We start from the raw sequence: 26,179 nt of genomic DNA on the forward strand, positions 1-26,179 counted from the left end.
CAGGGCCCTGATGTCTACCTGGCAGATGCTTCCCAGAGGCCTAAAGGAACCCATGTAGTGGTATTGCTTATCCTTTCTGTCTCCTTGTACATCCATAATCACCACATGCTCCCAGACTCTTCTGCCAGACTCCACCCTCCATGAATGTGTGGGTGCTGGTGCAATGCTGGTTTCATTATTATGGTACTACAGGGTAGCACTTGAAATAAAGTGTGATAAAACTGTTGCCACCATTCCAGTTACTGGGGATCACCCTGTCTACCCACTTATGTCACATTCCCAGAGTCTTAGTTAAGTATTTTTATTAACTTTGGTTTTTAATATAAACCTTTCTGCGTTTGTCAAGTACTAAATTCTTCTTTATTTAAATGGGCTGTGAACTTCACACACAAAAAAATTAAATGTGATAATGCAAACTTCCCCAAGATGAGCTTCACACAACTTCATGACATTCGAAAGCCAGTTAACATTGCCCATATATCCACATGTATGGAGACAAACACTGCAAAACAGGACATCTACCAATGAACACTGTCTCAAAAAAGGATTCTTCCTATCTGCAGGAACCACATGCATCCAACAGCTCCTCAGTTGGATGGAAGACTGCGAAGTATCCAACACTAGGGTTGTGGACTTAGGAAGGACTTTCACAAAAAAAACAGCAGCTACGATGAGCAGATGACCATGAAATCGATGTCATGTCCAGTACGCAGCATTTCACAGCCCTCTTCCTCATGCTCCAACTCTTAGGCTCTTTTCACCTCCGCTTTCCCAGTGCTCTTAGAGAGCCTTGGAAAGATATGAGTGGAGCTGGAAATCTATTTGTCAAACAACGCAACAGAGACTGGGAAGGTCAGACACTTCCTGTTTCTGTCCTATTCAGAACCTAGGCTGCATGTGTCAGGTATCCTACCTTCTGTTTGGCAGGTTTTGGAAATAGAGCAGGAAACATACGATGGGAAGACATTTTAAGTGAGGAACAAAAAGGACCAAGGGCAAGGGAGCAATGGTGACATAGAAACAAGAGTGAGGGGTGGTGAGAGAAAAGAGATGAGTAGTCGGGGAGCATGAAAACGGATCAGATACGAAGAAGGTTCATTACCCTTAGTCCAAATACGAGGTATGCTAATTGTGTTGATTGGAAGAAATGAACATTAGACTAGCACAACTTAAGACAGTCATGAGATGCCTGGTGTGAGGTGGAGGAAGATAATGAAAATTGGGAGTGTAAAGGAATCAAAGACAGAATGTCAGGTGCAAAACAAGTGAGTTTGCTGCAAATAGAAACGTGTCTCCTTATCAAGCAAGGATGAGTAGAGTGACAGTGACAAGGGATGTCACACTTGAAAACCTCTCATGTCCTGAGGACACTATTGTGTCATAAAAATCTAAACTTCAGCAGAATTCCAAGGGATCCCACCACAGAGAAAGAGTTCTGCTAGCCTCGTGAAGCAGGAGTGACCCTGCCCAAGGTCCACATCATGGAGTCAGGGAGAAGTCATGTCCAGCACAGACAGTGAAGAAGACTGAGCACCTATCTAGAAATTCAATTGTTTCTGGAGCTTTGTAATTTCACATGTGAACTAAGGAACCGTGACAGTGTGGAAACACAGCATGTTCTGAGCAACTGCACAAGAGAGACCTAAATGAAATGTGGTCAATTTCTGTTGGTGTCCTCAGTGTTTTTAATGTCTCCTATCTGCTCAGAAAAATGCCATCCACCAGGGCTCCAACTCCAGAGTTTGTAAAAGCAGGAATACATGCAAATAAGGCTTTTCTGTACCCATGAAAACCAAACCTGCCATGGCCCTGCAGCTCTGGCAGAGGAGTCCAGCCCTGGATTTCCAGCTCCTCAGATTCTATGATGATCACTGACACAGACCACACATCATGGACTTGGGGCTCAGGTGAATTTTCCTTCTTTTTATTTTAAATGGTAACTGATGTCCAGAAGATGCTGAGGGTCTGTGCCATGAGAGAGAAAATGTTGGCTTCTGTGTCAGTTTTATGGACAGGATCCTCTGTGCTTAGTCCTGTACAGTCATTGTCACATGGTCATTAACTGAGTGTTCACGTGTCCACTAGGTAAAAGTTAAGACATGACTGAACGAACACAAGGACAAGAATTTACTTCTGAAATAGAAGATAATTGTGGGTAATGTGTAGTTTTACCCAGAAGGCATTCTCTTTGAGAGTGACTTTTCTTAGTGGCTTCCTCTAGAGAGTATCATGGATAAAGCAATCTCACAACACAAGTGGTCACACAAAATGTGAATAGTATTACTAATGTAACCGAACATAAAATTTATTGATTAAGGGGGTCTCATACCAGTTCTCCAAAACATTAGGAAAATCACGCAATTACTCTCCTACTTTTGTAAGATCCTATAAGAAAAATGAAAAATGAGACAACCCCAAGATGTGACACGTTGAACATAATTGTGAAAAATATTCTCAAGAGATAAGACAACACCGAAAAGGAGAACACAGCACTCATAGTGGTGTGTGCCCATCAGAGCATGCGCAAGATGGTCGGCTCACCAATGCTAAGACCTGTCTCTCCCGCTGCCACTCACACCCCAAAGTGGGCACAGATGTCTAAGAGACACAACATGTGTGGTTTCCATTGTGAAAGAAGTGGTGGGTGTTCTCTGGATCATAACTGAACAGGTTGTTCAGAGCTATTCTCTTCCCTTTCTTGACGATTTACAACAACAAGGCATGGTGAAAAGCCCATAATGTCTTGTTCTCCATGGTGATCTTCACCACAAAGCAAGCCTTTCACATCGTCAAGCATGCCCTGCTTCTTGTCAATTAGGGATTCTGTCTTTTTATTACTTCAGTTAACATAACCCTCAAGCCTGGCTATTTACCCCATAAACTTCTAAAATATCCAATTGCTTCTTGTTATCAGACAAATAACCACATTAATTTCATATATCCATACACATGTCATCACGTATATATGCATGCATGCACTTTTATACTTCATCCGGAGTCTGAAATGATGACCCCATTTACTATAAATTCTCTAAGACAGCTTGGGATTTTTAAAAAACCAAATTATTTCATCCTCTGTATTTCTATACTTGTGAAAGAGAAACCACAATTTCCCTGAATTAATGTGTTTTCCAGTTAACTTGGAGAAATCACCCGTTTCCTAATTCTAAACTAATAGGACCACATAAAGTGCTAAGTTATTATCCTTTTTGCAAGATCTTACTTTTAAACATGTGCATCATGGTGAATATTACCTTGCACCTCAAAGTCCAAGCTAATGACTCCTCTATAGATGTGTGATACACCCTAAAAATAACAGAATTCTCGCCCCAGTGAGCTCATCCTAGCTGGTATCAGCTCCAGTCCTGGTTCCATCTCTCATCAGCCCTTCCCAAAGGTAACTGAGTGCTCTAATTTTCATAGTTGGTGCTTTTGCTGCCTACACAGACTCCAGAGTTCCTGCTCTGTCGCTCTCTGTTCCTAAGGACCAAACAGCGTGGTGTCTCACGTGTGAACTGCAGAAGTGTCATTCAGAGAAGCTGTGTGGGCTGCGGGCTCTATGTTACTGGATCATGACTTGAGAAACTGTATATAAGAAAAGAGAGTCTCCACATCAGATGATGAGGCTTCTCTCGAAAGTCTTGAAGTGACACCAAGAGTGTGTGATGAAACGTTGGAGACAGAAATGTCTTGATTCTTAGAAATATGAGAACAGAAGACACGACAGTGACTTGAACAACTCCACATAGTCCTGAACACACAGGATCCTCTGTCATGTTGTCTTATGTCACTGTGAGCATTGGGCCTACATGGCCGGTGGCAAAACGGGATGAGCAAAGTGAATCTTTAGAAAAGGTGTATAAAGTATGTATACACAGAACATGATAAACAAATTATAATCTGCCAATATTCTATCCTAAGCATATCTATCCCATCTAAACCGAAGCTTATCTGAAAGGGATGCCCAATCTGAGCACCTACTACCAATCACAACATTAAAAAAACTGAAAACTAACACAAACAGGTGGAAAATACAATATCAACAGTAGGGAAGGGGACATAGTATTCAAAAACTACTTCCTGCTGAATGGAATGATGCCAAGCTCATGAGAGCCTATACGGAAAAAATGTTACTGTAACAAAAGTCTCATTCTCATTCAGGCTCTCTTGGTGGGAAACAGGTGCCCCTGTGAAAACAAGAAAGCACTTCTCTTCCCCCCTTTATGAGGACTTTTTTATGCATAGTAGAATATGAACTTGTCAATGAGCTGTCATCTTTCCTCCTCCTGAGGTTTCTCCTGTTTGCATCAAATCTTGATCAATTATGATGGAATCCAAAGTTTTTCTTCTCCTGTGGAAACAAACACAAGACACTTTCCCCAATATAACTCATATCCTGGTTTCCAAACTGAGGTCATAACACCCTTGAAACACACTGGCTGATTTATTTCAGAAGTTTTCTCTGTAGTCCAGTGTTTTTCTACAGCTGTTTGTCCTTTCTCATTAGCATTAAGAAAGTTCAATGTTAGTAAAGCATTACATAATCTGTGTCTGGGGGTCTAAGTTCCCCCTGGCTGTTTATGAAGCATTTCTTTTAAGGTGAGGTTGGTTAGATCTCTACCACTGCTTGTCCTGAAGGTTTGTAAGGTATATCAATGAAATATTTTGTGTTATAATATTTGAAAAACTGTTCCAATTAGCTGGAGACACATGCCAGAGCATTGTCGGTTTTTACTTGTGCAGGTATACCCATAACAGCCATCACCTCTAAAAGGTGTGTGATAAGAGATTCAACCTTTTCAGAGCGGAGGGCAGTAACACATTGGAAGACTGAGAGTGTGTCTGTGGTATGATGTACATATTTCAAACTTCGAAATACTGGAAAGTGAAATGCATCGATTTACCAAGTTTCATTTCTGTGAATACTTCTGAGATTACTGTATGCTGGTAATGAAGTTTGATTATAGAATGAACAGGTGGGGAAGTTTCTTACTCTTTCCTTGGCTTGTTGCCAAGTGATAGAAGAGTCCTTCTATAAGCCTTTGCTGTTAGCATGGTGTTTCTTATGAAATTCTGAGCCTTCCAACACACTTCATAAAAATAAACGATCAATCTCATCATTGACTGTGCTAGAGGACTTGGCAGACGTGTATGGGATCTGACCAGTTTGCATTGTGGATTTGCATTCTCATAAGCTGGAGATTCTATATGGAGTCACCTAGTATCTGAATCAGTTACCTGTATTTCTACTGCTCTAGACAGCCTTTGTAAAAATTGAGGGAAGTGTTCTCTCAGACACCTGTACCACCTTGGTGTACGTTTGCATTTTATCTCCTGGCTCAAGAACCTTATTCAAAGCATTCACAATTGCGGTACGGCATAAAGATAGTGTACAGTTGTCAAATGCAGCTTGGTCCTGAGGATCAGCATACTTACCTTCATCAATAATCTTGTCTTGGGAAGCCTCAAAACCTTGTTTCAAACCTTGAAGTTAGAGGGGCTTGGCTTCCTGTCTTCTCAAAACCCTCCATTGTATTTAGGAAGAATGGTCCAGCACCTCTGATATTAAATTACTGCAACATGTGTGCATGATTTTATTCATTCTGCCCTGAGTGCTTGGATTTCCAGAATCAAAAATTGTTTCAATGACTTAATAGAATCTCTATGTCCTTTGGACTTATAAGTCAAGTGCAATTCCAAGAATTTCATATTTTCCTCCCTGGAGGACTAAAAGGCATGTAAATTGCCTTCCAGAAATATCATTCTGTCTGCTAATGGCCACTTTCTTGACACAGAATGAATTGTCCCTGGTAATTTGGTAACTTCCTCCTGGCTGGACTCTATTTTGGTCATAAATCCAGTGGACATTGAATTAAAAGTATTTTGAAGGTTGTTCTGTTTTAGTGCCAAGTTATCTGCTATAGTGGCCAAATCCTCTTTTATATGAAGATCCTGAATATTTGACTCTAATATTTGAATCATCTGCACAATTTCTCCATTGTCTGTGTTTTTAATTACTCTCTTCCATGTGATTATATGTATTAGGATGCTTACCGTGAGCATTAGACATATATCATAATTGTCTCCTAATAAATAATCCATGACATTGACAATTATCATCTCTAACGTTCTGCAGTGTTAAATTATCTGCCATGGTATAATATAAGTATGCTTGCCACCTGCAATTGGTTTGGGGAATGTTACATGCAGTTAGCAACCCTGGCCAGCAGATGACGGAGGTGTAATGCCAAGCACAGCTCCTCTGCAAAACATCGGTATTTTTCCAAGTAACACGTGAAAGATACTAAACAACAAAAGGGGATTAAGAGCGATACAAATTGGGAAGGAAGAGGTCAAACTTTCACTGTTTGCAGACGATATGATAGTTTACATAAATGACCCAAAGAACTCTACCAGGGAACTCTTACAGCTGATTAACACCTTCAGCAAAGTGGCAGGCTACAAGATCAACTCAAGAAAATCAGTAGCCCTACTATATACAGATGATAAAAGGGCTGAGAAAGAAATCAGAGAAACATCACCCTTTACAATTGCCACAAACAACATAAAATACCTTGGGGTAACACTTACAAAACAAGTGAAAGACCTGTATCGCAAGAACTTTGAATCTTTAAAGAAAGAAATTAAAGAAGCCCTCAGAAAATGGAGAGATCTCCCATGCTCTTGGATAGGTAGGATCAATGTAGTAAAAATGGCAATCCTGCCAAAATCAATCTACAGTTTCAATGCAATCCCCATAAAAATCCTAGAACAATTCTTCATAGACTTTGAAAGAACAATAATCAATTTTGTATGGAAAAACAAAAGACCCAGGATAGCCAAAACAACTCTGTTCAACAAGGCAGCATCTGGAGGCATCACCATCCCTGACTTCAAGCCCTTTTATAGAGCTATAGTCCTGAAAACAGCTTGGTATTGGCACAAAAATAGACAGGTAGACCAATGGAATCGAATTGAAAACACTGATTTTAACCCACACACGTATGAACATCTGATCTTTGACAAAGAAGCTAAAAATATACAATGAAATAAAGAAAGCATCTTCAACAAATGGTGCTGGCATAACTGGAGGCTGGCATGTAGAAGAATGTGGATCGATCCATGTTTATCGCCATGCACAAAACTTAAGTCCAAATGGATCAAAGACCTCAACATAAATCCAGCCACACTGAACATCTTAGAAGAGAAAGTGGGTGGTACCCTTGAACAAATTGGTACAGGAGCAGCTTCCTGAACATAACACCAGTAGCACAGACAGTGAGATCAACAATTAATAAATGGGACCTCCTGAAACTGAGAAGCTTCTGTAAGGCAAAGGACACAGTCAGCAAGACAAAAAAGCAGCCCATAGAATGGGAAAAATATTCACTAATCCCACATCTGACAGAGGGTTGATCTCCAAAATTTAAAAAGACTCGAGAAGTGAGTCTCCAAAACACCAAAGGATCCAATTAAAAAGTGGGCTGCAGAACTAAAGAGAGGTTTTTCAATAAAGGAGTCTAAAATTGCTGAGAGGCACTTGAGAAAGTGCTCAACATCCTTAGCCATCCGGGAAATGCAAATCAAAACAACTCTGAGATACGATTTCACTCCCATCAGAAGGGTAAAATCAAAAACACAAACGACAATTTATGCTGGATATAATGTGTTGAAAGGGAAACACACCTCCATTGATGGTGGGAATGCCAACTTGTTCAGCCACTTTGGAAATCAGTATGGAGATTCCTCAGAAAAAGGGGAATAAACCTACCACAAGACCCAGCAATTCCACTCTTAGACATATATCCAAAAGATGCCCATTCATACAACAAGGATGTCTGTTCCACTATGTTCATAGCAGCATTATTTATAAAGCCAGAACCGGGAAGCAACCTAGATGCCCCTCAACCAAAGAGTGGATAGAGACAATGTGATACATTTACACAGTGGAGGTCTATTCAGCAGAAAAAAAAAAACAATTGAATTCTGAGATTTACAGGTAAATGGCTGACACTAGAAGAAACCATCCTGAGTGAAGTAACACAGTCACAAAAAGAGAAACATGGCATATACTCTCTCATATGTGGATTTTAGACATAGATCTAGGGAGTGGCAGCCTACAATCCCATGGCCAGAGAGTCTCGGAAACAGAAACTTCATTCAGTGGATGATGGAAGAAGAGGCAGACTCCGACGGCTAAGCACTGAGCTGAACTCAAGAAATCCCGTGACAGAGAGGGAGGACTGATGACCAAAGGGATTAAGACTGGGTTGGTTTAACCCCCAGAAACACCTGACCTGAAAAAGGTTAAACATTGAATCCCAGGCTGATGCCTGGGAATCCAGCATGGGACTGATCAAGACCCCCTGAATGTGGGTGTCAGTGAGGAGACCTAGGTAATCTATTGAGCCTTGGACAGTAGATCAGTATTCAACCCGAGTATATACATGGACTTTGGACTCCCAACAATTTGAGATGAGATGCACTCACGCCCTTAACTCTTGGGGGAGGGTCTAGGCCCTGTCCTGGATGAAATGAAAGACTATGGACACCCCCATGGAGGGCCTCACCCTCCCTTGGAAAATGAGGAGATAAAGGGGTGGTTGCTGGGAGGGTATGGGAGTTGTGGAGGGAAAGGGAGAGGGACCTGGAACTGACTTGTGAATCAACCTTGTTTCTTCAAAATTTAAACTTAAAACTAAATAATAATTATAATAAAGAATTTAAAAAAGAATAAGTAAATCAAAAAAGGAAGATATTAAATAGCTTGCACAGAAATTTATCAAGCAGATTCAGGGAGGGCAAAGCCTGTGCAGATTGGGAGACCCTTGGCCAGATAACTATTGGTTTTTTCTATGACTGTATACAAACACTACTGAATCTGTTTTCTTGTCTGGAATGTTTTACTGGTGTCTGCAGTCTACTCTGACCATGTGAGCCAAGGCTTACCGGCCACGCAGCTCTGCACATGGCACTGGGTGACTCAAGTCCTCAGGCACCTGCAGAGAGTTCATCCCTCACCATGGCCTGCCTGAAAAACTGTGTCTAGCTTCCTGTTGATAGTTTCGAAGAGTTTTAAAGCTTTCTCACTTCCTTTGTGGAAATATGTGCATCCACGTTGGATTCTGTAAGTAAAAGAATTTTCTCTGGTTTGTAGGTCACAAATATGACATGGAAACACAGTATTAATTTTGACATCTAGGCCTTTACCTTAGGTTTGCTTTCAAGCTCTTATAACTTCAATTAACCCATAGTTTAGTAATCTGCATTCTACCATTCTGCTGTTAAATCTGTCCCATCTGAGTGTCTGCCTCATTGGGTCTGGCTGGCATCCAATAAGCCTCGACTATACTCTTCTTCCCTTTGCCCAGAGGTCCCACCTATATCTCCTGCCCAGCTATTGGAGCTATTACAGCAATCACAGAAAAATCTTCACTCAGTGTACAACTATTACAAAACAAAGGCAGGTCTCTGACAGGTGGAGGCTGGCAACATTCATGACTTTACATTTCATGTATCTGTTAAAACAAAACTTAACACTGACTGAGTATCTGCTGAGTTTCTAGACAGTGGGACAGAAGGGTGCTGTGTAAAACAGACAACAAACCATCGAAAACACAGGCAGTGTGAAAGCAAAAGCCTGGAAAAAACCCACCCATCTGTATGGAAAACAGAGAAAGGTAGAGGATCTACTGCCATTACAGAAATCCAGCAAACCTATTTCTAAGTGGAAAAGGCCAGGAGAACTCATTCACAGGCATAAACATTGTCAGTACATATGCCCCAAAGTGGTTAATGTAGTTATGTAGGGCATATTGACAGAAAATTCAGGGGTGTTTTCAGTCTTACAGTATAGTGGCTTCATGGATGCTTACTCCCATGAGATCTCAACAAAACACGTGATAGTAAGCAGATATTACTGTATACCCACTGTACCTCAATACATCATTTTAAATAGATTTTTCAATTTAAGATAGAAAACCATGCTTCACATGCAGATCCCAACTCCATCTCCATCCCCTCCTCCCCTGCACACCCTTGCCAGGGCCCCCAGTACCTCACCCTATCTCTGCTCCCATGCACAGGGATGGTGGGGCCTTCCATGGAGGATCTCGAGAGTTTGTCACTTCATCAGGGCAGAGCTGAGGCCATCCCGCAAGAGTTCAGGCTGTGACAGTATCCCTCATTGTGATGTGGGCAGCCAAAATCCATTTGTATGCCAGGGATAAATATTACCCAAAGTTCCATAGATTACAGCTGACCTGAGCAAGTGGGAGCTCATGGACCCCAGTCTGACACCTGGGGAAGCAACATAGGACCAAACCAGGACCCCCTGAATGTGGGTCTCAGTTGGGGGTCCTGGGCAGTCTGTGGGACTTTGGCAGTGACACCACTGTCTATCCCTAGTGTACAAATGGACTTTGGGAGCCCATTCCACATGGAGGGACACTCTCTCAGCCTAGACACATGGGGGAGGGCCTGGATTCTGACACAAATGATGTGACAGACCCCACTTGAGAGGACTCACCCACCATGAAGAGTACATGGAGGGAATATAGGATGCAGGGGCTTGTGGCGGAATGTGAGGAAAGGAGGGAGAGGGAAATGCAATTGGTATGTAAAATAAGATTATTTTTAATTTAAATAAAATCAATTTAAAAAAAGAACACTTGAGAAAAGATAAAAAAGAAAAAGGAAGTAAACTAAGTGTGGTGAATACTTTATATGAAAATAAAGTGCACAGCGAGTGATACTTTACTCTGTCATTTTCTCTAACTGCCATTTGTGTGTCTGATGTCTTATGTCTGCTCTGAGTACTGCCCTCTTACCAGGCAACTCCAGAGCCTCCTACAGCAGGAAGACATGCAAATAAGGCTCCTCTGTGCCCATGAAAGCCAGCCCTGCCCTGACCCTGCAGCTCTGGCAGAGGAGCCCAGATCTGGATTCCTGGGTCCTCCCATTCTGTGATCAGCACTTAACACAGGCCACTCACCATGGACTTGAAGCTTATTTGGCTTTGTCTTGTTGTTATTTTAAAAGGTAATTAGTAGAGAGGAGATACTGCTTGTTGTGTGGACATGAGAAAGAGAAAAATTAGCTTCTGTGACAGTTTTCTGACTAGAATTCTCTGTTTGCAGGTGTCCAGTGTGAGGTGCAGCTGCTGGAGTCTGGGGGAGGCTTATCGCAGCCTGGAAAGTCCCTGAAACTCTCCTGTGCAGCCTCCGGATTCACCTTCAGTAGCTCCTGGATGAGCTGGGTGCGCCAGGCTCCAGGCAAGGGGCTGGAGTGGGTTGCAAGTATTAGTCATACCAGTAATACCATCAACTACGCCGACGAGGTGAAGGGCCGGTTCACCATCTCCAGAGACAATGCCCAGAACACCCTGTACCTGCAAATGAACAGCCTCAAGTCTGAGGACACAGCCATGTATTACTGTGCAAGAGACACAGTGAGTGAACGCTGCTGAGAGCTCAGACACAAACCTCCATGTAGGAAACTTGGAACCAGCAGGGGGCGCTGAGAGCACAGAAAGCTCTGGTCACATAGGAGCCTGTTCAGACAGGCAAACCGGGCTGGACTCCTCTCTGTCTGGGCTTCCTCTCCACACCACACTCAGGGCTTCACTCAACAGTTGTGATGTGTAGTAATTCAACAAGAGCCCAAATACCTATTCAATTATACATTTTCCATTGGAATCAGTGTTTTTTTAATTTATTTTACTGTTTCTCCCCTGACCTCTTTGCCTTTATGCCTTTTTCCCCTCTCTTCCTCTCTCGTCTCCATCTTCCTCTCTCCCTCTGCGGCCCCCTCTGTTCTTTTGGCCTTCCGTCTTTCTCTGTCTCATTGTATGTACGTGTGTGTGTGTGTGTGTGTGTGTGTGTGTGTGTGTGTGTGTGTGTGTGTGTGTGTGTGTGTGTGTTTAGGGAGAGGATATACGTATCCATAGCGCTAACCAGTCCCGTATAGCTGTGTTACGGGTACGTCCTATCTCTCCCTACAATTCCCCAAAGAGCGAGAGTCTCCTATCCCTCACTCTGTTTATCCACTGTATGTTCTAGGTACACGTGAGCACACCCACACGGAAGTCGTCAATGCTACAGATATTCAAATCTCTCCCTACGTGTGTGTAACTTTGTGAGTATGTATGTTTGCGTGTGTGTCAAAGTATGCTTGTGTGTGTATGTGTACAAGTGTGCTATGCACGTGTGTGTCTGTGTGTGTGTGTATGCATGTGTGTGTGTGTGGACATATGATTCTCTCTATCAGTCTGCACATATCTGGGACAAACTCTATAACTGTGCCTGGAATTGACCAACTGACCACACTGGTTGGTCGGTGAGTCCAAGTGATTATGCTGTCACCATTTCACTTAGATGCAATAATTTGTTCATTGCCAAATCTGGCATTTACTTGTCATAAAGATCTAAGTTCTGAGTGTAGATCCCACCCAAGCCGTGCATAATCTATTTTCACAGACCTGTTAAAGTTGTTTTTAAATTTGTAAGGGTATAGGACGTGAACAAAATGCAGATCATCATCCAGTGCAGACATGATTATGTGTGGTAATCAGCATCAAGACTTGAAGAAAAAAAAGAACATGGAGATTGTTAGCCCTAGACTCAGGGCAGCTCACAACCAGTGACAGTCTAGAGGAACATGTGGCCCCTCTTGGTCTCCGAGATCACTGCACTACCCACACAGAAATATTTACACATATTTAAAACAGTATATTTTATAAAGTTCTCATCTAATGCTATGATTCAGCACAATGGCAAATTCTTATGTAGTACATATGACACTTGATTCAAACAGTCATATTTCAATATTACATTTCTCATTTTGTTTTTTTCCTTTTTTAAAAATTTAAGTTAGAAACAATGTCAATCCCAGCTATCTCTCCCTCCCCGCCTAACCCACATTCTACACCATGCCCCCCAGGTCCCCGCCCAATCTCTATCTGATCCCCAGAGTGGGTGGCTCTCTCCATGGTGGATCTCCAGAGTCTACCATTTCATCCAGGGCAGGGCCTAGGCCATCCCACAAGAGTCCAGGCTGAGAGAGCATCCCTCTTTATGAGATGGGCACCCAAAGTTCATTTTTATTTCAGGGATAAATACTACCCAAGGCCCCATAGATTACCTAAGCCTCCTCACTGACACCCACATTCAGGGTGTCTGGATCAGCCCCATGCTTTCCACTCAGCAATCAATCCGGGATCCAAGAGCTCCACCTTGTTCAGGTCAACTGTTTCTGTGGGTTAAACCAACCCAGTATTAACTCCTTTTCCCAGAAGTCCTCCCTTTCTGTCACTGGATTCCAGTTCAGTTCAGTGTCCAGCTGTGGGTGTCTGCCACTGCTTCCACAGTCACTGGATGAAGGTTCTGTTTCCCAGACTCTCTGGCAGTGGGATTATAGGCTGGCACTCCCCTGATTCATGTCTAAAATCCATATATGAGTAGGTATAACATGTTTCTCTTTTTGTGACTGGGTTACCTCACTCAGGATGGTTTCTTTTAGTGTCATCCATTTGCCTGCAAATTTCAGGATTTCAATGTTTTTTCCTGCTGAATTTTCTCTATCCATTCTTCACTTGAAGGGCATCTACGTTGCTCCCGGGATCTGGCTATTATAAATAGTGCTGCTATGAACATAGTGGAACAGACATCCTTGTTGTATGAATGTGCATCTTTTGGGTATATGCCTAAGAGTGGAATTGCTGGGTCTCATTTTCCTGAGGAATCTTCACACTTATTTCCAAAGTGTGTGTATGAGTTGGCACTACCACCAGCAGTGGAAGAGTGATCCCCTTTCTCCACATCCTCTCAAAATAAATTGTCATTGAAGTTTTTGATTTTAGCCATTCTGAAAGGAGTAAGGTGGTACCTCAGAGTTGGTTTGATTTGCATTTCCTAGATGGCTAGGGATGTTGAGCACTTTCACAAGTGTCTCTCAGCCATTTAGACTCCTTTACTGAATATAAACTTTTAATTGCCTTGTGTGATGATCTGTACCTTATTCAGGTCAGATGCCCTTAGAAATTTAAAAAGAAACTTGAACAGAGCTGTGAGAATAGATCTGCAGTTCAATCTCTTGCCACACAGGAGGGCTTGAGTCCATGTAAGAGTTCCCTCACTTCAAGGGTTGCATTATCTCTGAAGCCCAACTTTCACTCCTCACCACTCACTCAGAAAACACGTGATGAGCACTAACTTACACTTACAGTACTGAATGGAAACGAGTTATTCCCAGATGGTTCTCAGTGTTGGGTAGAGATGACTGGAATGAAAGAATAAAGCAAGTCAGAATGTAGGATGGTCACATGACAAAGGAAACCACATGGTATACAGAAGACTCAGATGCTGGTGAACACTCATACATGTAAAAAATAATTTGAAAGAATGTTCTAAATGAGTCTTAAGGACAATGAGGGAATTGCTCTGCGCAAGATGGGGTGGGAATTTTTATATCATATGGCCAAAAATGTTCCTCTTTCATCCCACATATCTCAAATCCTTTGGAGATTTGGCAGATGCTGCACAGCCCATCTTAGGAAGTTATTTGCCTTTGGTTCCTGGAGGATAAAATTCTGCTGACCCCAGACCTCCCCTAGGCTCTGTTTCTAACTCAGCCTGTTCTCCCTCTGTGACTCTGTGGGTCTGGTTCACCTGCTCTTCCTGCACTGTCCCTGGGTCATTACTGACACAGGTGGAATTCCATGTGGGGTCACTTTGAGTGAACTCTTTGAATGAAATTAACTTCAGTTTAGGTTTCCTAGAAGAGTTGCTAAATTTAAGTAAACTGGAAACGTTTGGGTATGTTTCAGGAGATATGAAGAGCATAAGATATAACATTAAAAATGAAAATGTTGTGCAATTCCACTGCTTCAATGTGCTGACTCAGAATAGACATGAAGGGGACAGAGCTGTCATGGGTCAATCAATATGCAGTGACAGGCTTCTCTCAGAATAGATCCCGGAGCAAAGGATGTGTGTGGTTACAGAGTCCACAGGGCTTGCATTAAGAACCACCTGGCATGCAAGAATCTAAGGGCAAATGTGGTGAGCCTTTTAGCCCATGATGGACCCACCTGTGGGAGATTGTTTATTAAGATTAATTAGGGTGTACAATGGCAGCCCAACAGCAGCAATATCCTCCTCTGTGCCCTCTCTTCACCTGCAGTTGGAGGACCACCACACAATAAGGTCAGAGTTCCCAATATAACAGTGCGACACTTAACAGTCACAATCAGTCTCCATCTGACTCTGGACCCTGGTTGTGTTTTCAGCCTTACGGTTGACAAATTACTATACACAAGTTCCACCTGACACTAGTGGCCTCATCAAGGTCATGGGTCCTCGGGTGAGACAATCTTCTAGCATGCAAATTGGAAGCGCACAGAACACCAAAGAACACACCTGGCTTGGGACCCATTGAGAATGATACTTGGCACTGGGTACAGCACACACAGATGAGTGTTGCAGGATTTTAGAAGATGGAATGGGATGGTTAGCACTTCATTCTGAGAATACTCTCCGGGTTCTGCTCCAGGAACAGCTGCTGGAGTCTGTCCCAAAACTGTGAAAGAGCTCACAGACTCCCTGTCACATGCACAGACAGAATTCTCTGTGACAGACAGCACCTCTTATTAAGCCAAGTTCACTAAATCCCCAGAATGTGAACATTGCATGAGGGTGAAGAAAGCCCAGTCCTCGAAACCACAGCTACCTTTCAGTGACACATCCAAAACCCAAATTTCCCTGCTGCTGATCTCTGTGTTGGTGAAGTTAGGGACTGTGCTACTGTGAGATGCAGAGAGAATTACTAGACCAGAAATAAAGCTCCCGTCTACTGAAGCATCTCAATGGGATATGCTGCCAGACCCACCCTGAACCTATAACTCTTACCTGCATCAACAGGGTCAATAGAACCTTGCATACAACAAATTCCCAACAGCCTTCTACACCTGCGCCATGCTCAGGAATGGCTTTGTATTCGGTACGGATTCTCTTGTGACACAACGGCAGATGTGTATAATCATAAGATTGATTTTTCTATAACCGCCACTGTTTTAGACAGATTGGGGCCACAGGAGAAGAACATGGACAGTGAGGGCACCAGACATGGGTGTCTGCTCTGGAGCCCCCAGAGAGGACAACCATATCACACGCACAAAGAAATGTGGAAGGGGAAAACATCAAAGTTCCTTTGGAGAGCTGAGAGATGACATGGCAGCTACCCACGCTCACCACCTCTGAAAGTTGTCTTCCCTAGACTCCACAAGGCCCTGATCGCTGTCTAAAAGACACTTAAGAAATCCGGGAGGAGGGGAAGGAAAGGGAGAGGGACCTGGAACTGACTTGTGAAGCAACCATGTTTCTTATCTAAATTTAAACTGAAAAATAAATAAATAAATAAAAAAGAAATAGCTCAATATCCTTAGCCATCAGAGAAATGCAAATCAAAACAATTCTGAACTATCATCTTATACTTGTCTTTTTTTTGTCAGAATGGCAAATCAAAAACAGCAAAGGCAGTGTATGTTGGAGAGGATGTGGAGAACGGGACATACTTCTCCATTACTGGTGGGAGGGAAACCTCGTACAGCCACTTTGGAAATCAGTAAGCCAATTTCTCCAGAAAATAGGAACCAGTCTACCTCACTATACAATCAGGCATATACCCGAAGGATGCACATTCATACAGCAAGGACATCTGTTCATCTGTGTGATAGGAGATGTTATTCTGTAAATCTGTCTGTTATTGGTTGTTGAAATAAGCACTTGTGGACAATAGGGTAGCAAGATAGTTGGTACTAGGAGTCAATGATTATTCTGGGAAAGAGAGGCAGAGAGAGACACGATGTAGACCGCCAGAGTAAGAGATCCAGACCCTTTTCTATGGTAAGAGAAATACTTAGATTAACATTTATTGGTTACATACTTAAGTCAGAGATAGCCAGTAAGAAACAAAGGAAATGGCCAACAGCTTCATAATTATTATCGAGTCTCTTGAGATATTTGGGGGTTCAGACAGTGTGACTGGCGGGAAAATGCACTCTATATCTGTGTTCATAGCAACATTATTTGTAATAGTCAGAACATAGAAGCAACCTAGATGCACTTCAACTGAAGAATGGATACAGAAAATGTGGTACATTTAAACAGAGGAGTACTAGTCAGCAGAAAAAAATGGAATCTTGAAATGTGCTTGCAAATGGATGAAACTAAAAGAAACCATCCTAAATGAGGTAACCCAGTCACAAAAAGACAAAATGGTATGTACTCATATGTGGATTTTAGACATAGAGCAAGGATTACCAGTCTACAATCCACACCAAAAAAGAAGCTAGGATACAAGGAGGACCCTAAGGAAGACATACATGGTTCCCAGAGAAGATGAAAGGAACAAGTTCTCCTGAGCTGGTTGGGAGTCATTATCCAGTAACAGGACCTTAAGCAATAGTTGAGGCTATCATAAATGCCCTTCCCCTGTAATGAGAATGATGGCTACCTTAAATGCCATCCTAGAGCCCTCATCCAGTAGCTGACAGGAGCAGAAGCAGAGATTCACAGCCAAACATCTGGAATCCAGTTTCAGAGAGGGAAGAGTGATGAACAAAGGAGTTGAGACAAGGCTTGAAGAGACACAGAAACAGCTGACCTGAGCATGTGATAACTCATGGACCACAGTCTGACATTTGGGGAAGCAACAGAAAACCAACCCAGTCCCCCTGAATGTGGGTGTCAGCTAGTAGCACTGGGCAGTCTATGGGGCCTCTGGAGTGGAAGCAGCATGTATCCCTAATGCATGAACGGACTTCATGAGGCCATTTCCTATTTAGGGATACTCTCTTAGCCTAGATACACAGAGGGCGGGGCACCTAGACCCTGCCACATTTGATTTGACAGATTTTGGTGATCCCTCATGAAAGGCCACACCCTACATTGGGAGTGGATGGAGGATGGGATGGGGGGGTCATTGCGAGCTGTGGGAGTATGTAAAGGAGAGGGAACTGGGATTGATATGTAAAATGTTTCTAATGTTGTCACCTGGTATCCTTTGTAGATAGTTTGAAGTCAATATTCCTTTGGCTTCCTTTTACTAGTTTTCAAATAATATTTTTGTTAATTTTTTGAAATTTTCTTTTAGTGTTGTCTTAGTCTGTGTTCTATTTCAGGGAAGAGACACCACGACCACGGCAACTATCATAAAAGAAAACATTTAGTTGGGTACTACTTACAATTTCAGAGGTCTAGTCCATTAGCACCATGGCAGGGAATATGGCAAAGAATCATTGTCCAGGCTTACCATTAGAAAACTCAACGTCCACCACCAGTAACACATTTCCCTCCCACAAGGCCACACACAGCACAGACTTGCCTGCAGACCAAACTGATGGAAGCATTTTTTCCACCTAAAATTACTTGTTCCCTGATGATCCTAGCTTGTGTTATGTTGACAGGAATCTCATCAGCACACAAATGGATAGGCAGGTTCTGTCTTTACTACATGACCCATGAAGAGAATGTCCATGTGTCCATCATGCATGAGTAAATTAGAACTGAACAATTAAAAAAATAAGGATCCATCTCCCAAAAGAATATAATTTTAAATAATGATGGATATGATCATGAACATGATACCTTTTCTAGCGATTGTTTTCTTAGTGATTTCCTTCTATTAAGTTTCATGAAGAAGATAATCCCTTTAAGTAAGACAGTACAATTTACAGACACAAACTCTCTAAGAGATAATCAAAGACAAAAAAACACTTCAGCCATTGGAATTATTAAAACTTCCCAGATACAGTATGAGAAACGTGCTATTCTTTCTGGAATACTTCTTCCCAAAATTTTGTAACCACAATGAAAATATCAGTCAAACCCAAGCTGAGACACACTGAGAAGAATGTCTTTAAATATTGTTCTAACAGCACAGCATCATGAACAAGGGAAAGAACAGTCATAGTGTGGGTGGCCATCAGAACAATCACAGGATGGGTGACTCCATAAGGATAAGCCAGTGTCACCATGCCACTCACAGTAAAAAACGATTGGGAAAAAGAAATAAGTTTTGATAAATGTGAGGCTTCCAAAGCCAAATAAGACAGACATTTTCTGAGTCCCGACTGAGGAGTTTGGTACCAGCTCTGCACTTCCCTTCCATGGTGATTTCCACTTACAAGGCCTGGAGAAAAGCTCTACAGCCTATTGTTTTCTATGGTGATGCTTACCTCAAGATATAGAGTTTCCAGTGTGCAAGCATGTCCTCTTCTCCTCTTCACTACCTGTCATCACTAAGGTTTCTCTGTCTTTTATTATTACTTTCATTTATATGAATTTCCAACCATGTTACAGGCTACTGATTATTATGGGGTGTTATGAACAAATTGTCTTCACATCCTTCACTAATACAACAATCATCTTTAGGAACCTGTGTGTTCATGAGCTACAAGCCAAGAAGAGACAAAGGGAGATACAATAGTATATCGATGACATCTAGACTGTCATAAATCAAGAGCCTAGAATGATTGTACCCAAACCAGTCCTATGGATCTCCTCCCATAAAAACATGGAAAATCACATATGCTAAATGGCTGTGAAATGCTTTCGCATGACTTATTTCCCAAATAGTCATAAGAATATGACACCTCCACAGACACCAAGAGAATGAATATTAAGTAGTTGCTTAAGCAGGATTTCTGGTCATGAAGAGACCCGATGTCATTTGAATTCTCTGCTGCAAGTTTTAGGGCCATAAAACTGTGTTAAGTACATGGATATCCTATTTTGCCTATACTAAATGAATGAGGACTCACGTACTACGAACATTCTCATGTTTTTCTTACAAAATCTTCACAGTATAACTGAGATAATTTCTGTTTATCCAGACATGAGAATCCAGCCTGGACAAAGAGAATGATCCTGAGTTTCTATCACCAGCTCCTCACAAAACAGAAGACAAACATCAGTCTCTAGGATGGAAAAATGAAAACCTTGCCCTGTGCCTCCTTTTATCCTCTCAGGATCCTCCCCCAATGCAAAGCAGCCTCAGGCTCAGAGTGAAAGCCCAGGCCTAGCTGAGCAGCCCCATCTCCTTCTCACTCCAGCCTAGAGCAGAGCATGGCTGTCCTGGTGCTGCTCCTCTGCCTGGTGACCTTTCCAAGCTGTAAGTATGCAGGGTTTGAGGAGAGGGACCAGGCTTGTCATTATGGGATATATGACTGATGGTGATGTTGTTTGTCCCCAGGTATCCTGTCCCAGGTGCAGCTGAGGGAGTCAGGACCTGGCCTGGTGCAGCCCTCACAGACCCTGTCTCTCACCTGCACTGTGTCTGGGTTCTCATTAACCAGCTATGGTGTGGACTGGATCCGCCAGCCTCCAGGAAAGGGGCTTGAGTGGATGGGAGTAATAGGTTATGATGGGAAAACATACTATAATTCAGCTCTCCAATCCCGAATGAGCATCAGCAGGGACACCTCCAACAGTCAAGTTTTCTTAAAACTGAACAATGTGCAAACTGAGGACACAGCCATGTATTACTGTACCAGACACACAGTGAGTGAAATCCAGTGTGACCCTGAACAGAAACCTCCCTGCAGAGACACTCAGGACCATAGGGGGCCCTGAGGACCAAAGGTGACTCTAGGAACTGTAGGAGTTACTTCAGGTCACAGAAAATACTGTGCTATGCTATAGGAGCATGTGCTTAGTTGACAGAACCTGTGGGCTCCTTTCTACCCAGGGGAAATCTCTAGAGACTCCTCTAATGGTCAGGTTCTATTGAACTTCCTATTCATTCACACACTGGAACAAATGACTTTCCTCACAAATTGCCTTCTGTCTATATGCGTATTGTTATCAGATATGCCAGCATATAACTGTAGATATTCTAAATATATGCATCCCATTATATACATGTATGTCTACAGCAAACTGCAGTTTTGAGAAATGTGAAATTGATATTCTTTATTTGTGGTGTGCATATGATGGAAAACCTGCCCCTTCCCTGAATTAATGCTATTTTCCCATGATGCCTTGAAAACTTAATTATACATTGTTTCCTTCTTCTAAACCAATGGGAATTATAAGAGATCATGTGGTTATAATTTTTTTACAGATTCAGTTTTATGTATTTCTCTCTCAGTAGAAATGGCCTTTCATGTCAATGTCCCAAATCATGAGTCATCTGCAAGTGTGCTCTGTGCCTTTAGATCAGGAAATTCGAACCCACAGGCATGCAATCCCAGCTGACTCCAGCTGAAGGAAATCCGAGTGACATTTTCCCTTCATGTCCTGCCAGATGGAAAGAGTGGACTGTCCAGATCTCTTTGAATTACACCCCTGTTCCTACTCAGGCCTCTTACCTATAGGGAATCCCTAAGTTACCATCAACTGCCCAACTGGAGTCTTGTGTTTCTGCTCCTGTTCTCTCTTCATTCGTGAGTCCCCAGATCACACCCACAGACTCCCAAGGGCCCTCCCTCTGTCTCCCTTGTCAGGACAAGAATGCAATGGTTGACCTTGCGCATTTCAATCCCAGCACATCTCTCTTAATGAATCTGCCAAAGTCCCGTCTGCCCCTGCCCGAGTGTTCCGTGTCTCTTGTCACGGGTGCTCTCTGTTAAGATTAGTTTAGGTTATGTTTCCACCAGCCAGTGACCATTCAGTTTCCCCATGTGTACAGGAAATCTAAGTAGTAAATTTACAACTCTTACTGGCCCCTGTCTGTAATTCAAAACCCAGGCATAATCCCATATATTTCTCTGCACCTCTTCTACAGTTTCATCTGCATTACAAATGTTCAGGGCCCTGATGTCTACCTGGCAGATGCTTCCCAGAGGCCTAAAGGAACCCATATAGTGATATTGCTTATCCTTTCTGTCCCCTTGTACCTCCATAATCACCACATACTCCCAGACTCTTCTGCCAGACTCCCCCCCTCCATGACTGTGTGGGTGCTGGTACCATGCTGGTTTCATTATTATGGTATTGCAAGGTAGCACTTGAAATACAGTGTGATAAAAGCCATCTCCACCATTCCAGTTACTGGGGGTCACCTTGTCTACCCACTTAAGTCACATTTACCAGAATCTTCGTTATGCATTTTTATTATTTTTTTTACTCTAAACCTTTCTGCATTTGTCAAGTACTAATTTCTTCTTCATTTAAATGGGCTGTGAATATTACACCAAAAAAATTAAATGAGAAAATGAAATATTCCCCAACAGAAGCCTCAAACAACTTCATGACATTTAAAGGCCAGTTAACATTGCCCATATATCCACATGTGTGGAGACAAGCACTGCAAAACAGTATATCTACCAACAAACACTGTCTCAAAAAAAGGATTCTTCCTCTCCAGCAACTACGTATATCCAACAGCTCCTCAGTTGGATGGAAGACTTGGAAGTATCCCACACTATGGTGGTGGACTTAGGTAGGACTTACACAGACAACAACAGAGGATGAGCTGATGACCATGATAACAATGTCATGTCCAGGACTCAGAATTTCACAGCCCTCTTCCTCATGCTCTAACTCTTAGGCTCTTTTCATCTCTGCTTTCCCAGTGCTCTCAGAGAGCCTAGGAAAGATATGAGTGGAGCTGGAAATACATTTGTCAAACAATGCAACAGAGACTGGGAAGGTCAGACAATGCCTGTTGTTATCGTATTCAGAACCTAGACTGTGTGTTCTGGGTGTCCTGCCTTCTGTTTGGCAGGTTTTGGAAATAACGCAGGAACCCTAGGATGGGAAGACATTTTCAGTGAGGGACAAAGAGGACCAAGGGCAAGGGAGCAATGGTGACATAGAAGCAAGAGTGAGGGGTGGTCAGAGAAAAGAGATGAGTAGATGGGAAGCATGGGAATGGATCAGATACTAAGAAGGTCATCATTACCCTTAGTCCAAATACGAGGTATGCTAATTGTGTTCATTGGAAGAAATGAACATTAGACTAGCACACCTTAAGACAGTCATGAGATGCCTGGTGTGAGGTGGAGGAAGATAATGGAAATTGGGAGTGTAAAGGAATCCAAGACAGAATGTCTGGGTAAAATAAGTGAGTTTGCTGCAAATAGAAACGTGTCTCCTTAGCAAGCAAGGATGAGTAGAGTGACAGTGACACGGGATGTCTCACTTGAAAACCTCTCATGTCCTGAGGACACTATTGTGTCATAAAAATAGAAACGTCAGCAGATTTCAAAGGGTTGCTACCACAGAGAATGAGTTCTGCTAGCCTCGTTAGGCACGTGTGACCCTGCCCAAGGTCCACATCATGGAGACAGGGAGAAGCTATGTCCAGCACAGAGAGTGAAGAAGACTGAGCTCCTATCTAGAAACTCAATTGTTTGTGGCAATTTTCAATCTCACATGTGAACTAAGGAACCGTGACAGTGTGGAAACACAGCATGTTCTGAGCAACTGCACAAGAGAGACCTAAATGAAATGTGGTCAATTTCTGTAAGTGTCATCAGTGTTTTTAAAGTCTAATATCTTCTCAGAAAACTGCCTTCCACCAGGGCTCCAACTCCAGAACTTGGTAAAGAAGGAAGACACACAAATAAGGCTTCTCTGTGCCCATAAAAACCAGGCCTGCCCTGACCCTGCAGCTCTGGCAGAGGAGTCCAACCCTGGATTTCCAAGTCCTATCATTCATTGATGATCACTGAACCCAGACCACTCACCATGGACTTAGGGCTCAGCTGGATATTCCTTTTTGTTATTTTAAAAGGTAACTGATGTCCAGAAGATGCTGAGAGTCTGTTCCATGAGAGAGAAACTGTTGGCTCCTCTGTCAATTTACAGACAGGATCCTCTGTGTTTAGTCCTGTACAGTCATTGTCACATGGTCATTAACTGAGTATTCACGTGTCCACTAGGTAAAAGTTAATACATGACTGAATGAACACAAGTACAAGAACTTACCTATGAAATAGAAGATAATTGTGGGTAATGTGCAGTTTTACCCAGAAGGCATTTTCTTTGAGAGTGACTTTTCTTAGTGGCTTCCTCTAGAGAGTTTCATGGAGAAAGCATTCTCACAAAACGAGTGGTCACACAAAATGTGAACACTATTATTTATGTAACCAGAGATAAAACTTACTGATTAACGGTGTCTCCTATCAGTTCTCCAAAATATTAGTAAAATCACGCAATTACTCTCCTACTTTTGTAAGATCCTATAAGAACAATGAAAAACCAGACAACCCCAAGATGTGACACGTTGCGCATAATCTGTGAAAAATATTCTCAAGAGATAAGACAACACCGAAAAGGAGAACACAGCACTCATGGTGGTGTGTGCCCATCAGAGCATGCGCAGGATGGCGGGCTCGCCAATGCTAAGACCTGTCTCTCCCGCTGCCACTCACACCCCAAAGTGGGCACAGATGTCTAAGAGACACAACATGTGTGGTTTCCATTGTGAAAGAAGTGGTGGGTGTTCTCTGGATCATAACTGAACAGGTTGTTCAGAGCTATTCTCTTCCCTTTCCTGGCGATTTACAACAACAAGGCATGGTGAAAAGCCCATAATGTCTTGTTCTCCATGGGATCTTCACCACAAAGCAAGCCTTTCACATCGTCAAGCATGCCCTGCTTCTTGTCAATTAGGGATTCTGTCTTTCTATTACTTCAGTTAACATAACCCTCAAGCCTGGCTGTTTTCCTCATAAACTTCTAAAATTGCTTCTTGTTATCAGACAAATCGCCACATTAATTTTATATATCCATACAGACATTTCAGTACATATATATGCATACATGCACTTTTATACTTCATTGGGGGTCTGAAATTATGACCCCATTGACTATAAATTCTGTAAGACCGCTTGAGATTTTTAAAAAACCAAATTATTTCATCCTCTGTATTTCTATACTTGTGAAAGAGAAACCACAATTTACCTGAATTAATGTGTTTTCCAGTTAGCTTTGAGAAGAAATCACCCAAGTTTCCTAATTCTAAACTAATAGGACCCCATAAAGTGTGAAGTTATTATCTCTTTTGCAAGATCTTACTATTAAACATTTGCATCATGTTGAATATTACCTTGCACCTCGAAGTCTAAGCTAATGACTCCTCTATAGGTGTGTGATACACCCTACAAAACACAGAATTCTCACACCAGTGAGCTCATCCTAGCTGGTATCAGCTCCAGTCCTGGCTCCATCTCTCGTCAGCCCTTCCCAGAGGTAACTGAGTGCTCTGATTTTCACAGTTGGTGCTTTTGCTGCCTTCAGAGACTCCAGAGTTCCTGTTCTGTCGCTCTCTGTTCCTGATGACCAAACAGCCTGGTGTCTCATGTGTGAACTGCAGAAGTGTCATTCAGAGAAACTGTGTGGGCTGTGGGCTCTATGTTAATGGATCATGACTTGAGGAACTGTAAATAAGAAAAGAGAGTCTGCACATCAGATGCTGAGGCTTCTCTCAAAGTCTTGAAGTGACACCAAAAGTGTGTGATGAAACTTTGGAGACAGAATTGCCTTGATTCTTATAATCATGAGAACAGAAGACACGACAGTGACTTGAACAACTCCACACTGTCCTGAACACACAGGATCCTCTGTCATGTTGTCTTATGTCACTGTGAACATCAGCCTACATGGCCAGTGGCAAAACGGAATGAGCAAAGTGAATCTTTAGAAAAGGTGTATAAAGCATGTATACACAGAAAATGATAAACAAATTATAATCTGCCCATATTCTATCCTAAGCATGTCTATCCCATCTAAACCTAAGGTTATCTGAAAGATGATCAATCTGAGCACCTCCTTCCAATCCCAACCCTAAAATAACTGAAAACTAACACGAACAGGTGTAAAATACAATATCAACAGTAGGGAACGGGGCATAGTATTCAAAAACTACTTCCTGCTAAAATGGGATGATGCCAAGCTCATGAGAGCCTATACGGAAAAAATCTTAGTGTAACAAAAGTCTCGTTCGCATTCATTCTGTCTTGGTGGGAGACGGGTGCCCCTGTGAAAACCAGAAAGCACTTCTCTTCCCCTTTATGAGGTCTTTTTTATGCATAGTAGAATATGACCTTGTCAATGAGCTGTCATCTTGACTCCTCCTGAGGTTTCTCCTGTTTGGATCAAATCTTGATCACTTATGATGGAATCCAAAGTTTTTCTTCTCCTGTGGAAACAAACACAAGACCCCTTCCCCAAAG

The 26,179-nt window shown here is 42.4% G+C and overlaps 2 gene segments (V, D, J or C); both read left to right on the forward strand.

Moving 5' to 3' along the window:
- The window catches only part of LOC106021008, a gene marked incomplete in the record, with an annotated part of 314,407 nt that overhangs the window by 47,349 nt on the left and 240,879 nt on the right, over positions 1 to 26,179 (forward strand).
- LOC121139216 lies at positions 10,965 to 11,627 on the forward strand. The segment is given in 2 exon segments: positions 10,965 to 11,040; positions 11,139 to 11,627. Coding segments are annotated over 2 exon segments (375 nt in total).

The sequence above is a fragment of the Mesocricetus auratus genome, unplaced genomic scaffold (assembly GCF_017639785.1).
Source record: "Mesocricetus auratus isolate SY011 unplaced genomic scaffold, BCM_Maur_2.0 Super-Scaffold_15014, whole genome shotgun sequence".
NCBI lineage: Eukaryota > Metazoa > Chordata > Mammalia > Rodentia > Cricetidae > Mesocricetus > Mesocricetus auratus.